The sequence below is a fragment of the Chlorella variabilis genome, assembly GCF_000147415.1.
Source record: "Chlorella variabilis unplaced genomic scaffold CHLNCscaffold_14, whole genome shotgun sequence".
Lineage (NCBI taxonomy): Eukaryota > Viridiplantae > Chlorophyta > Trebouxiophyceae > Chlorellales > Chlorellaceae > Chlorella > Chlorella variabilis.
Genome location: NW_005435074.1, coordinates 871,623 through 886,650, shown reverse-complemented (window position 1 = coordinate 886,650; position 15,028 = coordinate 871,623). Strand labels below are relative to the sequence as shown.

General features: G+C 62.3%; 6 protein-coding genes across 6 annotated transcripts; 3 read left to right on the top strand and 3 right to left on the bottom strand.

The window, feature by feature from the left end:
• Nucleotides 1-268: 268 nt before the first annotated feature.
• On the bottom strand, nucleotides 269-1,644 carry CHLNCDRAFT_135739 (hypothetical protein; the record flags this gene model as incomplete). The annotated part of the gene is made up of 5 exons (XM_005846269.1): nucleotides 269-318; nucleotides 418-490; nucleotides 701-859; nucleotides 1,053-1,277; nucleotides 1,609-1,644. The coding sequence occupies 5 exons, from the start codon at nucleotides 1,642-1,644 to the stop codon at nucleotides 269-271; spliced, it is 543 nt and encodes a 180-aa protein (XP_005846331.1).
• Nucleotides 1,645-1,813: 169 nt separating this feature from the next.
• On the top strand, nucleotides 1,814-4,866 carry CHLNCDRAFT_135738 (hypothetical protein; the record flags this gene model as incomplete). Its single annotated transcript, XM_005846445.1, has 11 exons — nucleotides 1,814-1,869; nucleotides 2,025-2,093; nucleotides 2,235-2,398; nucleotides 2,573-2,742; nucleotides 2,936-3,282; nucleotides 3,437-3,606; nucleotides 3,724-3,803; nucleotides 3,883-4,067; nucleotides 4,216-4,357; nucleotides 4,520-4,588; nucleotides 4,771-4,866. The coding sequence occupies 11 exons, from the start codon at nucleotides 1,814-1,816 to the stop codon at nucleotides 4,864-4,866; spliced, it is 1,548 nt and encodes a 515-aa protein (XP_005846507.1).
• Nucleotides 4,867-6,991: 2,125 nt separating this feature from the next.
• On the bottom strand, nucleotides 6,992-8,155 carry CHLNCDRAFT_24756 (hypothetical protein; the record flags this gene model as incomplete). Its single annotated transcript, XM_005846268.1, has 5 exons — nucleotides 6,992-7,321; nucleotides 7,434-7,508; nucleotides 7,626-7,781; nucleotides 7,885-7,990; nucleotides 8,064-8,155. Coding segments are annotated over 5 exons (759 nt in total), but the record flags the coding sequence as incomplete, so codon positions are not given.
• Nucleotides 8,156-8,890: 735 nt separating this feature from the next.
• CHLNCDRAFT_135735 (hypothetical protein) lies at nucleotides 8,891-11,050 on the top strand (the record flags this gene model as incomplete). Its single annotated transcript, XM_005846444.1, has 9 exons — nucleotides 8,891-8,972; nucleotides 9,062-9,216; nucleotides 9,296-9,406; nucleotides 9,503-9,643; nucleotides 9,798-10,022; nucleotides 10,169-10,243; nucleotides 10,410-10,541; nucleotides 10,747-10,821; nucleotides 10,937-11,050. The coding sequence occupies 9 exons, from the start codon at nucleotides 8,891-8,893 to the stop codon at nucleotides 11,048-11,050; spliced, it is 1,110 nt and encodes a 369-aa protein (XP_005846506.1).
• Nucleotides 11,051-13,769: 2,719 nt separating this feature from the next.
• Nucleotides 13,770-13,940, top strand: CHLNCDRAFT_15860 (hypothetical protein; the record flags this gene model as incomplete). Its single annotated transcript, XM_005846443.1, has 1 exon — nucleotides 13,770-13,940. A coding segment is annotated over one exon (171 nt), but the record flags the coding sequence as incomplete, so codon positions are not given.
• Nucleotides 13,941-14,417: 477 nt separating this feature from the next.
• On the bottom strand, nucleotides 14,418-15,020 carry CHLNCDRAFT_135733 (hypothetical protein; the record flags this gene model as incomplete). Its single annotated transcript, XM_005846267.1, has 3 exons — nucleotides 14,418-14,467; nucleotides 14,792-14,859; nucleotides 14,944-15,020. 3 exons carry the CDS (start codon nucleotides 15,018-15,020, stop codon nucleotides 14,418-14,420), a joined length of 195 nt encoding a protein of 64 aa, XP_005846329.1.
• Nucleotides 15,021-15,028: the final 8 nt, after the last annotated feature.

The following is a 15,028-nucleotide window of genomic DNA, read 5'->3' as shown; positions in this document are numbered from 1 at the left end:
AAACAAAAGGAGGCGGCACAAGTTGGCTGAAACCATAGCACACTTTAGGAAGCTCTGCAACACAGGCGACACATAGCACAGGAGAGGTACAAACAATGCCTGTGACGAAGATACAATGCGCTACAACAGCACAGGGCGCGGCCCCCAACGCATCCCAGTGCCCCAGCATTCGCAAAACGTAGCAAGCGAGGCCTGGGCGTCAGCGGTTGTAAACGGTTGTACCATGTGAACCAGCCCAGTGGCAGGATCTGGGTTGGAGCCAGACCCTCTAGTCAAAGCTAATCAGGGGCGCCTCGTCCCCGGTGGGCCTGTTCACTGCTGCGGGCTGCAGAGGCGGGGGTGCCAGGGATGCAGGGCCCAGGGCCGCAGGGGGTGCAGCCAGGCCTGCTGCTGGCACAGGGCCAGGCGCCGGCGCACTCTGCTCCTCCAGGCATCGGCTCAGCATGTCGAAGCTCTCAAAGGCCTTGGCAAAGATGCCCTCGTCGCCACCCTGCAGCACAGCGGATGGATAGGCGCACCAGGCAGCGTCGGCAACAAGCAATGCCCATGCAGTTATGATGAACAAGATGCACCATGGCCTGCCTGCCGGCCGTTCTCCTCCCTTGACCTCACCCCCTCCACACACAACACCATAAGCACCCCTCAAGCCTGGCCAGGTACCGAGCCAGCTGCAATGTGTCAGAGCTCTCGCCAGGCCCACCTGGTAGTCGCCGATGAGGCCCCGCAGCTGCGCCTGCAGCTGGTACGCCTTGCTCTTCATATCCTCCACGGCCGCGCCGCCCTCCCCCATGGCCACCATCTCCCACAGAATCTCAGCGGCATCACGCGCCAGCAGCGACAGCTCCTGCAGCTCGTCCACCTGCACCAACCACACGACGGCTGGTGGTGTCACTTACCCACCTGAAGCAGCCGGCATGCTGGCAAGTGCATCCAGCTGGCTGGAGGGTGCATGCGGATGGGTCAGCCCAGCACAGCCAACCACATCGAGGATTCATGCAGTGTTACTGGCAGGATGAGGGTGCTACCTGCGATGGCATCGGGCCCTGGCTCACTCGTGCAGCGCCGGCAGCCCCTGGAGGCGGGGGGTAGCCTGCCGCGCCCGGCGGCGGCGGATAGCCCGAAGCGGCCGTGGGTTGGGATGGGTAGTACTCGGCACCTGAAGGTGGCGGGCGGTATCCACCTGCTGCTGACCCAACGCCATGCTGCCGCTCATACTCCTCCTGCTCGTGCACATCCGACACCAGCGGCCGCTCCAGAGTGTTCAGCTCGTCATAGCCCTGCGGGTGGCGCACGTGGCGGCGGCGGCGTTGCCGGCTGTGCTCAGCCTAACCCTGGGATCTGCGAAACCCCTCGCAGCACTTGCACCGATGCCATGCTGTGGTCCAATTGCAGGTGAGTGCGCGATGGGGCGTGGGTGAATGAGGTGAACTTTGCGGCATGATCTGGCGCCCACCGGGGGCCTCATCTCACCTGAGCTTTTGCCCCAAGCAGCGACTTGAATCTCTCCTGCAGGCAGGGGTCCCACCTGAGCGTGTGAGCGCGAGCAGGATCGCCAGCACAGGGCAGCGCTGGCTTCGACCTCTGCATCCCTGCAAACCAACCGCAAACCTGAAAGTTGGACAGCTTTGTCTTGAAATTCGCCATGTCCAAACAAGATCGCTCAGAACTCAAGACCCACGAGCTTCTGCCGTGCGTGCCGATCCCTGGCAGCAAGTCGAATACCGAACAACGCCGCAGCAGCCGTCTCTTGCACGGCAGGTCCCGCGACAGGGCGCAGCACGCAGTGCAGAGACAACAAAGCCCTAAGGGTGCCATGCTCATCGGCAGCATCAGCCATCGCCATCGAGCCATATTTGCGCAGCCGTGGAAGTTTGGACACGCCCGGACGCTGTTGACCACGACGCTTACCATCAAGAGCGAGGCAGGCCGCTGCAGACCCGACCTTTTGCCCTGGCACGCCCACCTGAAGCAGATCGGAATGTGCATGACTATGGCGAGCGCCAGCTGCACTCCTCTGGCAGCAGCGGCGGCGCCGCCTCGCCGTTCACTGGCGGCAGCCCCGCCTGTAGCCTGGCGCACGGCGCAGAGGGCAGGTGTGTGCTGGGAACATCAACATCCGCTGCATACTGCATGCCAGGGACTGAAGTTGACGGCGGCGAGGGTGCCAGTGAGGGGCGTTGTCGAGCGCTGCCAGCCTGGTGCCGTGCAGGTTGCGCCGCACCCGCCAGCCGCAGCAGCCTGCGCTCCCGCAATGCGCCACGGGCTGTGGGTGTTGCCGCCGCTGCCTCCCCCGTTCCCGGCGACTTCAGCATCCCTGCTGCCCCCATCCTGATCCCCGAGGGGCCCTGGAAGGCGGTGGACGGCTGCGTGTGCGCCCCCAAGGGCTTCAAGGCGCAAGGTGCAGGCCGATGCTCTTGCTGATTTGCAAGAGCGTGGCACATGTGTGCGTTGGTGCCCGTCTGCTGCAGCTGACACACAGGCTTTGCTGCTGGCTGCACCACACTCATGGCTGCCCACCACCACCAACCACCCCTCACCACCTCAATCTCCATCCTCTCTCGTCCTCATGCAGGCATGTACGGTGGGCTGCGCGCCAAGGGCACCAAGGCTGACCTGGCGCTCATCACGTGCGACTGTGAGGCTGTGGCGGCGGGCGTGTTCACGCTTAACGTCATGTGCGCCGCCCCTGTGACCTTCTGCCAGGAGGTGCTGGCCAAGCGGGACACAGTGAGGGCAGTGCTGGTGAGTTGAGCTGCGTGGCATTGGAGCCAAGTCAGCCTGGGCGAGTCAGGAGCGCGCTCCAAGTGAAACGGGTTTCCAGGAGCGCTGGTGGTTCTCGAAGGATGGGACTGCTTTTGAACCGAGTAGCAGAATCGGTGGCTCCCCGCCGCCACTCGACACCATCCTGTCCTTGCCACTCGGTTCGGGGCTGCAGGTGAACGCAGGTCAGGCCAACGCGGCCACCGGGGAGCAAGGATACAAGGACAGCCTGGCCTCGGCTGACGCGGTGGCGGCAGCACTGGGCGTGTCGCGCGACGAGGTGCTGCTGGAGTCCACGGGCGTCATCGGGCGGCGCATCAAGATGGAGCAGCTGGTGGCGGCGGTGCCGCTGCTGGCGTCGGCGTTGGGATCGGGCGCTGAGGATGCGCACCGCGCCGCCGTGGCCATCACCACCACCGACCTCGTCAGCAAGAGTGCGGCGCTGGAGGTGGACCTGGGGTCGGGGCGCACCGTGCGGCTGGGCGGCATCGCCAAGGGCTCGGGCATGATCCACCCCAACATGTGCGTGCACATGGGCCTGGTGTTGTTGTTTGGGGGATTGCAGGGTGGATGGGTTGGGTGGAGGTTTTAGCTGCAAATTGCTAACTACTACTACTACTACTAACTACCAGCACACATTGGCCCTTTCCCCGCACCCCCCCCGCCCCCCCCGCAGGGCCACCATGCTGTCGGTGATCACATGCGATGCGCCCGTGACTCCTGAGGTGTGGCGCGGCATGTTCAAGCGTGGCTCCATCAACTCCTTCAACCAAATCACCGTGGACGGAGACACATCCACCAACGACACAGTCATCGGGCTGGCCAGCGGCCTGGAGGGCGGCGCAGGTGGGTGGGCCAGGTGCCTGGCATGTCTAGCAATCCTTGTCTGGCTGGTGCAGTCATCAAATGTTGTCAGGGCAGCTGGCAATCAGTGTTCTGGCTTCCCGTCGGCTGCTGCTGCAGTGATCAGCGACCCCGCCAGCCCCGAGGCGCAGAAGCTGGAGGCAGCGCTCACGGCACTACTGCAGGCAAGGGGCCAAGGAGTGCAGCGCGTCTGTTGATTCAGCAGCCTGCCTGAACGTCCCATGCCTCACGATTTCTTTTCTCATTTGTCCCCTTTAGGGCCTGGCCAAGTCCATTGCCTGGGACGGCGAGGGCGCCACGGTGCTGATTGAGTGCGAGGTGCTGGGCGCGCCCGACGCCGCTGCCGCCAACAAGGTGGCCAAGAGCGTGGTGGGCTCCTCGCTGGCCAAGTCCGCCATCTTTGGGCACGACCCCAACTGGGGCCGGATCGCGGCGGCCGCTGGGTGAGCCATGTACCACAGCCAGGCCTGGCGGGGAGCCCGCCAGGCAGGTAGCAGGCAGCAGCAGGTCATCGGGGACCCACCACCCTGCCTTGCACCCTGCCCCTTGCCCCCTCCGACTCCCCGCCCTCTGCGTCGGCGCTGCCTATAGCTACTCGGGTGTGCAGTATGACCAGGAGGCGGTGCGCATCCAGCTGGGTGACACGCTGCTGATGGACAAGGGGCAGCCGCTGCCGTTTGACGAGAAGGTCGCCTCCGCCTACCTCAAGAGCAAGGCCGACGTGCACGGCACCGTAGACATCCAGGCGAGGCAGCAGGGAGCAAGGCGGCGCGGCTGCCCAGGATGGCCGCTTGCCTGCTGCCTGCGCTCACCATCTCGCCCCTGCTGCACCTCATCTGCATCCCACCGCGGCTACCCTGTGCCTGTCCCTGGGGCTGCCATCCACCACCTGCAGGTCACCATTGGCAGCGGTCCAGGCAGGGGCATGGCCTGGGGCTGCGACCTGTCGTACGACTACGTCAAGGTGAGTCGTCCTGGCAGGCGTGGGTTGGTTCCGGCGGGGAAGAGGTGCGGCAGCACGGGTGCGTGGTTACCTTATGTGACACAGTGTGTGTGTGTGTGTGCAAACCTGTCGTCAGTTGGGAGGGCATCTGCAGATCTTCAGAGCTGACCCTCCTTGGCGCTTCCCTCTTCTCCTGCATGCAGATCAATGCCGAATGTGCGCTCAGTGGGGTTGAGCTGCCGGGGCAGTGGCCGCCGACTGCCGTTCGTCTGGTGCCTGTCACACTTGAACTGCACTGACCCACAATTCCGTAAGTTATTGCCTATCTGTGCTGCAGACACTACATAGGAGAAGAATTGTTGCCCAGCTGGAACCGGCGGTGTGCCGTCCAACAGTATCAGACACTCGCTCTGCCGATCCACCCTGCGGCGGGACCTCCCCAGCAGCACTGATCCGGCGTCAGCATTGTGGAGACCCCTTATCACTGAAATTGCATTGCATGGATTCCACAAGAGTGTATTCAGCAGCTGCAGAGGCTGTAATGCAGGAGAGCGACGAAGCAGCGTGCTTACGTGGCGCGTGCCGCCCATGGGCAGTGTTTCTGAAAGCTGGCGAAATCGCCAAATGCTGGCGAAATCGGGCCAAAAAACGGCTCTGGCTGGCGATTGGCCGAAGGCCATCGCCAGCCAGGGCTGGCTAAATGAGGGCAGGCGGCGGGGCGACATCGCCAGCGCGTCGCCAGCCCCCATGACTGACATCGCCAATATTTTGAGGAGAAATGGCCAATTTTCCTCAGGAACTTCACTCCATAGTGTTAAACAAGCGCCAGCTTGCTGGGGGCTTCGCCCCCAGTCCCCCAAAAGGGAGGCAATTGCCGACAAAGCAACAGCGGCGCCGCATGTGGCCGCTGCGCTGTGCCAGGCGCAAGGGTGGCTCCCCCGCATTTCGCCAATCCTCAATGTGCCATCGCCAGCTGATTGGCGAAATTTGGACGCGACAGCAGTCCTCATCGCCCGCCCATCGCCAAAGCTGCCACGAGGGCCAGAAACACTGCCCATGGGGCACACACGCAGCGGGAGCCCCTCGCCCATAGGCGCAATCCAATGGCCGCTGTGAAGCGGCGTTCGTCTCAAGGCGGCCCGCAGGGCTTCCTTCTGCAGGTCAGAAGCGCCTGCGCCCGCTCACGGCTCGTCTGGTCAACTACCGGGCAGGCTGGTAGACGTGGCCGTGTCAGCGCGATGTTTTCAGCAGAGCCCGCGGAAATGCAAACCTCTGCTAGCACTTACTGTCCTGCCGCCGGCCGCTCCCGCCCCGCCTCACCACCTAACCCCACAGGATGCCGACCTGATGGATGAGGAGGAGCAGGCCTCACTAATTGAGCAGATGCAGCGTGATGCAGCACATGCCAGGGTCTACAGTAAAGTTTTGTTAAGCGTATGCGGCCTGTTTGTGGCCCTGCTTTACCTGTCGTTTGCCGTTTCCCAAGCCCTCTTCCCCTGGCAATCGATGCACCAGGAACGCTTCAGCAGGCTGTTGCACCAGCACTCAGTCGTAGCGGCTGATCTTGCGGGCGCCGCCATGGCTGTGCTGGACATCCATGCCTGCCTGTTACACCCGCATGGCAGCTGGCGCAGCAGGCTGCTGGCCAGTGCCTTTCTGGCGGTGGTGCAAACTCTGTTTTGGAGTATGGCCATTTACAAGTTGGCGAAGGCTGAGCAGGTGCTGGTGAGGCCGCTGCTGCTGTTCTTCCTCTTCTCTCGCTTTACCTGCCAATCCAGCCCACCGTAAAAGAAATGTACTTGCACCACTCCTCTGCCTGCAGGCGACCTGTCACAAGCTGTTGTGGCTGCCGGTGGTGCCCCCACTGTTTGTGAGCCTGATGGCGGCGGCAATTCGTGTGATGGGCAGCACCGAGGCCGACCTGCAGCAACTGCGGACCTCACGGTACAGCTACAAGCGAGCCTGAGCGTGGCTAGGTTACAAGGCTTGGCGTCCATTCTAACATGTACATATCACATGAAATCAGCAACAGGGTTGAGAGAGTACAGAGGGAGCCCCTGGAAGTACAGAGCGAGAGGGCACTGCGAGAGTGCAATCAGAATTGAACATCACATGGACTGACCACTCATGGAGGTGTAATGTCGTGCATCACAGGATGCTCAACGCATCCGCTGAGAAGGCATCAAAACAACATCGTCAGTTTGCTGCTATACATAGTGCGTGGGGTGCTCCCAACCCTCACATCATGCCCAACGCCGAGCGCATGTCGCCAGGAATAGCGTGATGCAGCGTCGAGCAGTAGGCCTTGAGCTGGTCCGCCCCCGCTGCGAAGCTGTCCAAAACAAAATAGCGCTGCTGGTAGCCGTCCTGCATCCATAGCACAGACATTTGCATTGGCAAAAGTGCTGTGGGCAGGACAGTCGGTCAGGGAATGTGTTGCCGCCCTCGCATCTGGCTGGAGGCCAGCCTGCCAACCTTGTAGCTCATCTTCGGCTGCGGCGCAAACACATCCAACGGCTCCAGGCGTGCTGCGCCCGACGCCATGTGCTGCAGCTCGCCATAGGAGGACAGGATGCCCGCGCCAAAGGCCTTGACGTCTCCTCCCTCTCGCACCACGCCAAACTCCACCGTGTACCAGTAAATCTTGGTGAGATGCCAAATCTGCTTCTCGTCGGCGCCCAGGCTAGCGATCCCAATCGCATGGACCAGCTCAGCAAATGCCGGGTCCGCCAGCATCGGGACGTGCCCAATCAGCTGCAGGCAGCCAGGCGAGTAAAAGATAAGCAGAGGAGAGCAGATACAACTGCACTCCAGCCCAACACTTCAGCGACGCTTCCATATGCATGGCATGCTGTCCTTTGCGAACCTCGTGTACAACATCTGGCTCGGGGGTGTAGTCGGGGCGGCTGACATGCCTCATGTATTGAGTGCTATGAAAGGTCTGCAAGCACACAGGTAGGATGCAAGCACACAGGTAGGAGATGGAGAACCAAGGAAACACAAACAGACACACTGTTCAACAAACAGACACACTGTTCCATTCCGACCCATTCTTCACCTTGTACGCTAAACCCTGTAGGAACAAGCGAGGGTGAAGCAGGCCCGCCACGGGGCGGATGCGGAAGCCTGTTTGCTGCTGCAGTACCAGGCTCAAGTCCTCGAGCTGTGGAACCTCATCCTCGCGGAAGTCAAACAGCTGCCAGCAGCGCAGGAACTGCATTCAGGCAAGGGGTTCAGCAGCAGCAGCCTCGATCACACAGAGATAAGTGCGTCACACAGAGATACCAGACGGGGCAGGTTGCCTGCATGTGCCTCACCTCCTTGCAGGCATGGCGCGGGATCAGCTCCTTGAGCTGGGGCAGCACGGTGCCCCACACCGCCACCTCGTCTGGCGTGTACTCGATGCGGGGGATGGGTTCGCCGCTGCAGGCCCAGCACACAGCCCAGCCAGTCAGCAAAATCAGCCCAGAAATTATGCACTGCTGGCCGTACTCACATCCTGTGCTCGCGGGCCAAATTGCAGATGTCAGCACGCCTCTGCTTGTAGAAGGTATCTAAATAGCCAGGGTGGTCCTCCGACAGGTCGCTGAGGAGGGAGGCGGGGAGGCGGGCGGTGGTCTGGAGGCGTGTCGCACACCAGCTGTGCAAGTGGAGGCTGGATGCACTCACCTGCCAAAACCCAGAATCTTGCTGTTATCCACCTCGCTGATGCTGCGCGGCACGTTGAGGGCAGGCGCAGGGCCAGCACCTCCCCTCTGCGCAGGTGCAGACCCTGCAGGGCGCCAGCGCCGCAGGGGGCCTGCCGCTTGTCGGTCCCCATGGGCGCTGCGGCCGCTGGCACAGGCTCCCTGGCACCCCTGCACAGGCTCCGCTGGCTGGACACCCCCCCCCGACACCCGCCGCGTTTCAAAAAGCAGAGAAAGGCCCCTCTCACCTGTGGCCACGCAGCAGACCCTCAGGTCTCGACAAGCCCGCATCGAGCCGGGCCGTGGGGTGGCCCGTCTGCCCGCCTGCGGTGAGCAGCACCGAGGCGCGACGCCAACCGTCACTCCCATGCTCATAACGCAGCTACCAGCAGAAAGCCTGCCTGATCAGCGCAAGAAGAAGAGCGGAAGGAGCAAGAAGCGCCGCCGGGCCGGTATAGCTAGGTCCACGGTTCCTGAACCGTCCACGTCAGCAGCCAGCCGGCAGCTGCCCATGTCAGCAGGCTCCCAAGAAGAGCAGAACCGACCTTGTTTGTCTCAAACCGCGGTCCTTGTCCTTCCAGGCATCTTCTTCTCTCTTCAACCCCCTTCCCCGCCTTCCCTCAGCTGCACAAACAGAATGGCAACCACCGGCCTTGGAGCCTCTCCTGCCACCACCGGCCTGGGCAGCACCTCGGCTGGGATGGGGGCTGGCACATACGGTGCGCGGAGGAGTGCTGGGGCGGCGTGTCTACTGCGCTCCCGCCGCGTGCACGCAGTGCGCGAATCTGGTTTCCCCCACGAAATGCAGGCCGGATCATCCTGACCGTCAAGAGCGCCCACAACATGCTGGACAAGGCGTGGCTGGGCAAGAGCGATCCTTACTGCGTCATCCGCCTGGCCGATGCCGAGATCCAGACCCACCACGTCAAGAATGCTGGCGAGCACTGCACCTGGGATGAGTCGGTGCGTGGGTGCAACTGCCCAGCCAACTCCCGGACTGCCTGATGCGCCACGCTTAACGTCTCTGTCCCTTCGCATGCAGTTCTCCTTCAACAACGTCAGTGCCGACGACACCATCGAGTTTGCTGTGTACGATCACAACCGCCTGCTCAAGGATGCGCACATGGGCGAGGGCAGCATCTCGCTGCGCCAGGTGGGGGCCATGCACTGCTGCCCCTGGTAGAGCTGCATTGCGAGGCAAGTTTCCCACGACCACGTGCTCCGCTGTCCACCCTGCCTTTCGCTGCAGGTGTTCGAGGAGGGCAGCCTGGAGACGCGTGTGCCGCTCACCACTCGCACTGGCACCAAGGATGCCGGCGAGATCTGGGTGTCGCTGCGCCAGGAGGGCGGCGGCGCTGGTGCAGGCACCACAGGCGCTACTGCCGGCCTGGTGAGTTGGAATGTGTGGCAGCACAACCATAGGTGTTGGCGCTTGCAGACGGCTGCCTGCTCTGCTCTTGTATGCGCTCGAGGCAGATCGCTCTGGGCTGTGACCACAGCCATGCAATGCCTGCACCACTGGTCCTGCCCTTTCCATGCTGCAGACTGCCCAGGGCGCCACTGGCATGGGGGCTGGCTACGAGACCACGGCCACCGAGCGCGCCCCCTATGAGCGCCGCGAGGAGGAGTACGGCACCACCGCTGGCGCCGGCGCCGTGCCCGCTGTGGCGATGCAGCAGACCACTGTGCCGGTGGCTGCCTCCACTGGCGAGACGCAGGTGGCGCGCCAGGGCGCGGAGGAGGTGTGCGGCAGGGAGTACTTCACCAAGGTGGGTGGCAGGCACAAGAGGGTGTGTCTGCTGCACTCTGTCCCCTGCTGTGCAACTACTAGCAGCAGCGGGCAGCAGACCAATTGACCAGCCTGCCTGCGGCAAGTCCTGTCTGGACCTGTCTGGGCTGCCCCTGCCTGCTGCAGGTGGAGGACCGCCCTGTCATGAAAGAGAGAGTCACGCGGCTGCGCGAGCACCACCCAGTGGAGAAGGAGTTTGTGGTGAGTTGAGCAGGGGCTGCAGCAGGGGAGGGATCCACAGAGGCAGGGGAGGGGCTGGGCTGGAACCATGCATGGCCCAGCTGGCAGAAGGTCTGCTCCTCTGACTGTAACCCAGCACTGCTCCCACTCCTGCCCTCAGCAATTATCGATGCCCTGCCCCCTGCAGGTGGAGACCAGGGCCACAGGCGAAGAGAGGGAAACTGGCGAGCGGGCCCAGGAGCAGATGGGGGCGCAGGAGAGGGTGGTGGAGGTGGCGCAGCCCGTGGTGGAGCAGCCCACCGCCGAGTACTTCAGCAAGGTGTGCATGGGGATGGGGCTCAGGGTCAGGGAGATGCAAATCTGGAGGCAAGGGCAATACTGTACCCTGCAAAAATAGTGGCGCGACATAAATGTGGCTGGGGCTGTTGGCCTAGCTGGCACAGCACACAGCAGCGTGCCTGCCAGGTGCCCAAGAAGCAAGTTCCTGCCTTGATCTGTTTGGCTGCCCACCTCGCCTGCCGCAGGTGGAGGATCGCCCTGTGATGAAAGAGCGAGTGAGTCGTGTGCGCGAACACCACCCGATTGAGAAGGAGTTTGTGGTGAGTGGAGCAGGGGAGTGAGGGGTGGGGTTGGGGTGGGCTTGGCAGGTCTGCTCCCCGACTCATCGCTGGCCATTATTGACTATCAGCCTTTTTGGCTGCTGCTGCCATGTAGGTGGAGACTCGTGCCACGGGTGAGGAACGCGAGACCGGGGAGCGGGCCCAGGAGAGCATGGGCGCTACGGAGAGGGTGGTGGAGGTGGCCAAGCCGCGGGCACCCTGCGAGTAAGCAGATGATGCTGGATGATGAAGCCCACATGGGTTGACCCATGGGTGGGTGACAGCTCTAAACTCAAAGTGAACCCAAGGGGTTGTTAATGCATAGCTCCAATGATGCTAGCGAGGCTAGCAGTGCCTTTCCTGTTGCCAATAGCAGTGCGTCTTTATGCATGCAACTGTGATCATGTTCTGATGGACATCATGTGAAGCTAGTGTGTGTGACAGCTCCCCCACTGAGAAATTTCATTCATTTCGCTCTGCTACTTCCTTGTTACTGATGACATCAGGCAGGTGGAGGCTTGGCAGCTGTCCTGCTGGATGCATGCTGTTGGCAACAGCTGGCAGGCACAGCTGTATGGGGCAGCGCACCCCTGAATTCCGCGTGCGGCCTGCCTTCCATTGAGAACATAAGTGCTTGAAAGCCCGCAGCTTCCACAGGCTGTTTCCGCCAGCCGATAGCAGCATGGCCAGCGAACTGGTCGACACGGCGCAGGCCATCCTAACAGCCAGCGACACCGTGATTAGCACCCGCTACCGGGATGAGGACCGCGCCTGGCGCAAGGAGGACCTGGAATGGAGGATGGTGGAGCGGGAGTTTATGTGCGCCTGCTATTAGCCTTAGTCAGCAGTTGCTGAGCCTGCCAGTTGCGGCAGTTTTCAGAACTGTGCGCCGTAAGGGGAGGGGGCCGCCTACGCCAGCAGGGGGGCCAGTATAGGCGGCCAAGACGCGGCCAAGACAGCCTGGCTGATTTCCGCCACTTTTTCTGCGTTTTTGCCCTAATTATCTTCACTATCCCCTTCACAAACGATTACACGAAAAATAATGGCCGAAAGCGGCTGAAAATTGGCCACCTTTCCTGTCCACCCTGCTGCCGTGCTGCGCCAGCCCCGATGTACGGCGCACAGTTCTGACAACAGCCATGATTGTCACCTGCAGGCAGCAGCAGCTGGCATGGCGGCAGGAAGACATGGTGCAGCGTGATCTGGAGAACGCCAGATATCTGTGGAATCGGTCGGTTGAGAAGAACAGGCGCGACGTGGAGGAGCGGTCGGAGCAGCTCAAGGGCATCAGCAACCTGTCGGCCTTGATCGCAGGCTTTGCGCTCGTCAGCTTCTTGCAGTTTGACTTTGAGCCAAGCGCTTCTTCAGAGGGTGTGCAGCTGGCCTTTGGGCTGTCTATCGCGCTTACGGTGCTGCTGGAGGCCAACGCCATGGTGATCTGCTCCCTCATCCACGCCTCCATCCTGCGGATTGGGCGCTCCTATGTCTCGAGCCAGGAGGAGGCAGACTTCATGGCTCGCGCCCGCCAGTTTAGCGCCAGGTGCGGGTTAGATGTGGCGGGCAGGCACCACACGAGGCTGCCATACCCCTCACGCTTTCCATGCCCCCTCACGCTCTCCATGCAGCTACCAGCCAGGCGATCGGCCGCCGGCGCCCCGCCGCAACTTTCAGCAGCACTGGCAGTATGCGTGCGAAAAGCAGTGGCAAGTCGCGTTCATAATCTACATGGCGGGCATCCCCGTCTTCTTCATCAACATGGCTCTGGCTGCCTGGATCAAGGTCAGCATGCAAATGCAAGAAGCTCATCTGCCAGCGAGCGCCTTCCCCAGCGGTGGGCTGATCGGCGCCCCTTTGGCTCGCAGTTTGATTATTCCACCAAGACAGCAGCCACCATGACTGCAATCATGGGGCTAGCCGTCCTCTACTTCATTTTGGCACAGAATCGCTGGTCCTGGCACCTCATTGGCCGGCGCCACACCGAGCTGGAGGTGCGGAGTGCATACACCGTCATGCATGAGTGCATGGAGATGAGTGCATGCATGCCGGCTGCTGCTGCTAGGGAACGCACAGTCCCATGTTTGCTTGCCCTCTGCGTGGCCCTGCAGGAAGCGCTGCCACAGCCGCCACCCGCCGGCTTGCCGTGGGACTGGCATCGGCGGCCGCACGGTGGGCCCTCGATAGCAACCCGCCGCAGCTTGCTGGAGAAGCGCAGCGGCGAGATACCGCTGCACAGCCGCAGCAGCACCAACGAGCTGGTTGGCGGGGGGGGCCACCAGGCCATCTGAAGGTTGTCCAGGCTCCGAGGCCTTCATCTGGGCGGGGGTGCATGCTGAGCGCGCTGTGCAGTTGGACATGGCGATGTGCAGCCTGATCGCCGACTGGCAGCCCACACTGGGATCATGAGCAATGTCATACACTGTAACTAGCTATCTGGTTGTATAACACGCAGGATTGGGCAGCACACATACGGGGGTCCATTCGGCCTGAGCGGCGGTCCGCAAGCTCAGCCATTGGGCTGCCCCTAGCCTTAACCGCGCATAATGCTGCTAATAAACGGCTTTGCAGCGACCGCCTGCCGCGCACCAGGCGTCGTAGCCTCGCCTAGCCACCGTCTGGCAGCCAGGGCGCCCAGCAGCGCGGCGTGCGGCAGGCAACGTCATTGCCTCGCCGCGAGAGCCGCAGCACGCAGCAGCAACGGAGATGAGGCAGCGGCGGGCAGCGGCAGCGCAGCCGACCGCACGGCGTCATCGTCTGCGACTTCGGGCCTGCTGCAGCGCGTGCTGGTGAGCGGCAGCCTAGCCGACCACGGCACGCTGCTGCTGATAGCGGCACTGGGCAGCTGCATGCTGCTGGGCGCGGCGGAGCCGGCGCTGGCAGCGCACGCCGCGCCGGGCGGCGACCACGCCGCCGTCTCGCAGCTGCTGGGCGACCTGGCGGAGAACGAGGACTTTTGGGGCAACGTGTTGCGCTACATCTCCTACTTCTTCTCCGTGCTGCTGGGCACCGCGTACATCGCGGTGAAGCCCCTCATCGAGCTGATGAAGAAGCCCACAACTGCGGTGCTGGTGGTGGGCGGCCTGGCAGGCCTATTCTTCTTTGTGTCCTTCACCGTCCAGGCAAGGACGCAAGTCGGTATGCGCTGTGGCATGAAGTGTGGCATACCCTGCTGCACGTTGCATTGGGCAGGGAGCTGCAAAGGCTGTGCATTACCCCTTCTGCCGCTGGGGCTAAGCGGTACGGGCTGCGACCCTGCCTGCTGACCGCTGCAAAACCTGTGCTGCTTGGGCACCTCCCTGCCATACCGCAGGCCATGCTGGGCATGAACGAGTCAATTGACTTCACCGCATCCAGCATTGTCACCCCGCTCTCTTGAAGCATGTGCTGTGCTGCTGCACCTGCGCGTTGTTTGTGTGCTTAGCTACCTAAACATGGTGGCCACTGGTGTTTGGCATCGTTCTTGTTTTGCGAGCGAGCGACGTCGGCCGACAAACATCCTAGTGTAATACCCTGCCCTCCTAATATGCAGTTACACAACTCACTCAAAGCTGCTGTTCAAACGCCAACATGCTGTTGATCAGGCTCATCAGTGGAAGAGCTCATGGCGGGCGGGCTGCTGCACCTAGGTTCCAGAAGGACTGCTGCTCGCCTGCAAAACATGCCAGAGGGTCCAGGAGGAGCAGAATGTGCGGCTGAAAGCCGAGATCGAAGATCTCCTTGCTGCTGCTGCATCGCTGCCACCAGGATGGCGCACGGTGTGCACCCGTTGCTGTTCCCAATTCGCCGCCCAACGATAGCCAGTCAGTGCCTTGGAGTAGCAAACTTCGAGTTCTTAACGTCCTCATCTGCAGAACTTTTAGGAGGACGTGATCAGACCTGCTGTTCATAAGCAGCAGCAAATCCAGCAGCTTGTCGCACAGCTGAGCCGGCAAGAGCGGGGCAAGAGCCGGGGGCGGCGGCGGCGGCCGCGCACCCGTCACGCTGCCAGCTATCTTGACGAAGATGTAGCCCGTGCAGCTGAAGCCGAGCACGAAGGGCCACCTGCAGGTCCAGGCGGGGGTTTTCAGGGCAGCCCGGCAAAGCGGTCGGCTGAAAATCACACACTGTCAAGCCCCTCCGGCTCACATCTCCTTGACGCTCCGCGTGATGGTGGTCAGCGGCGCCTCCTTGGTAAAGGCGTGCACCGGGAACCGGGGCGGCATCTCCCTGC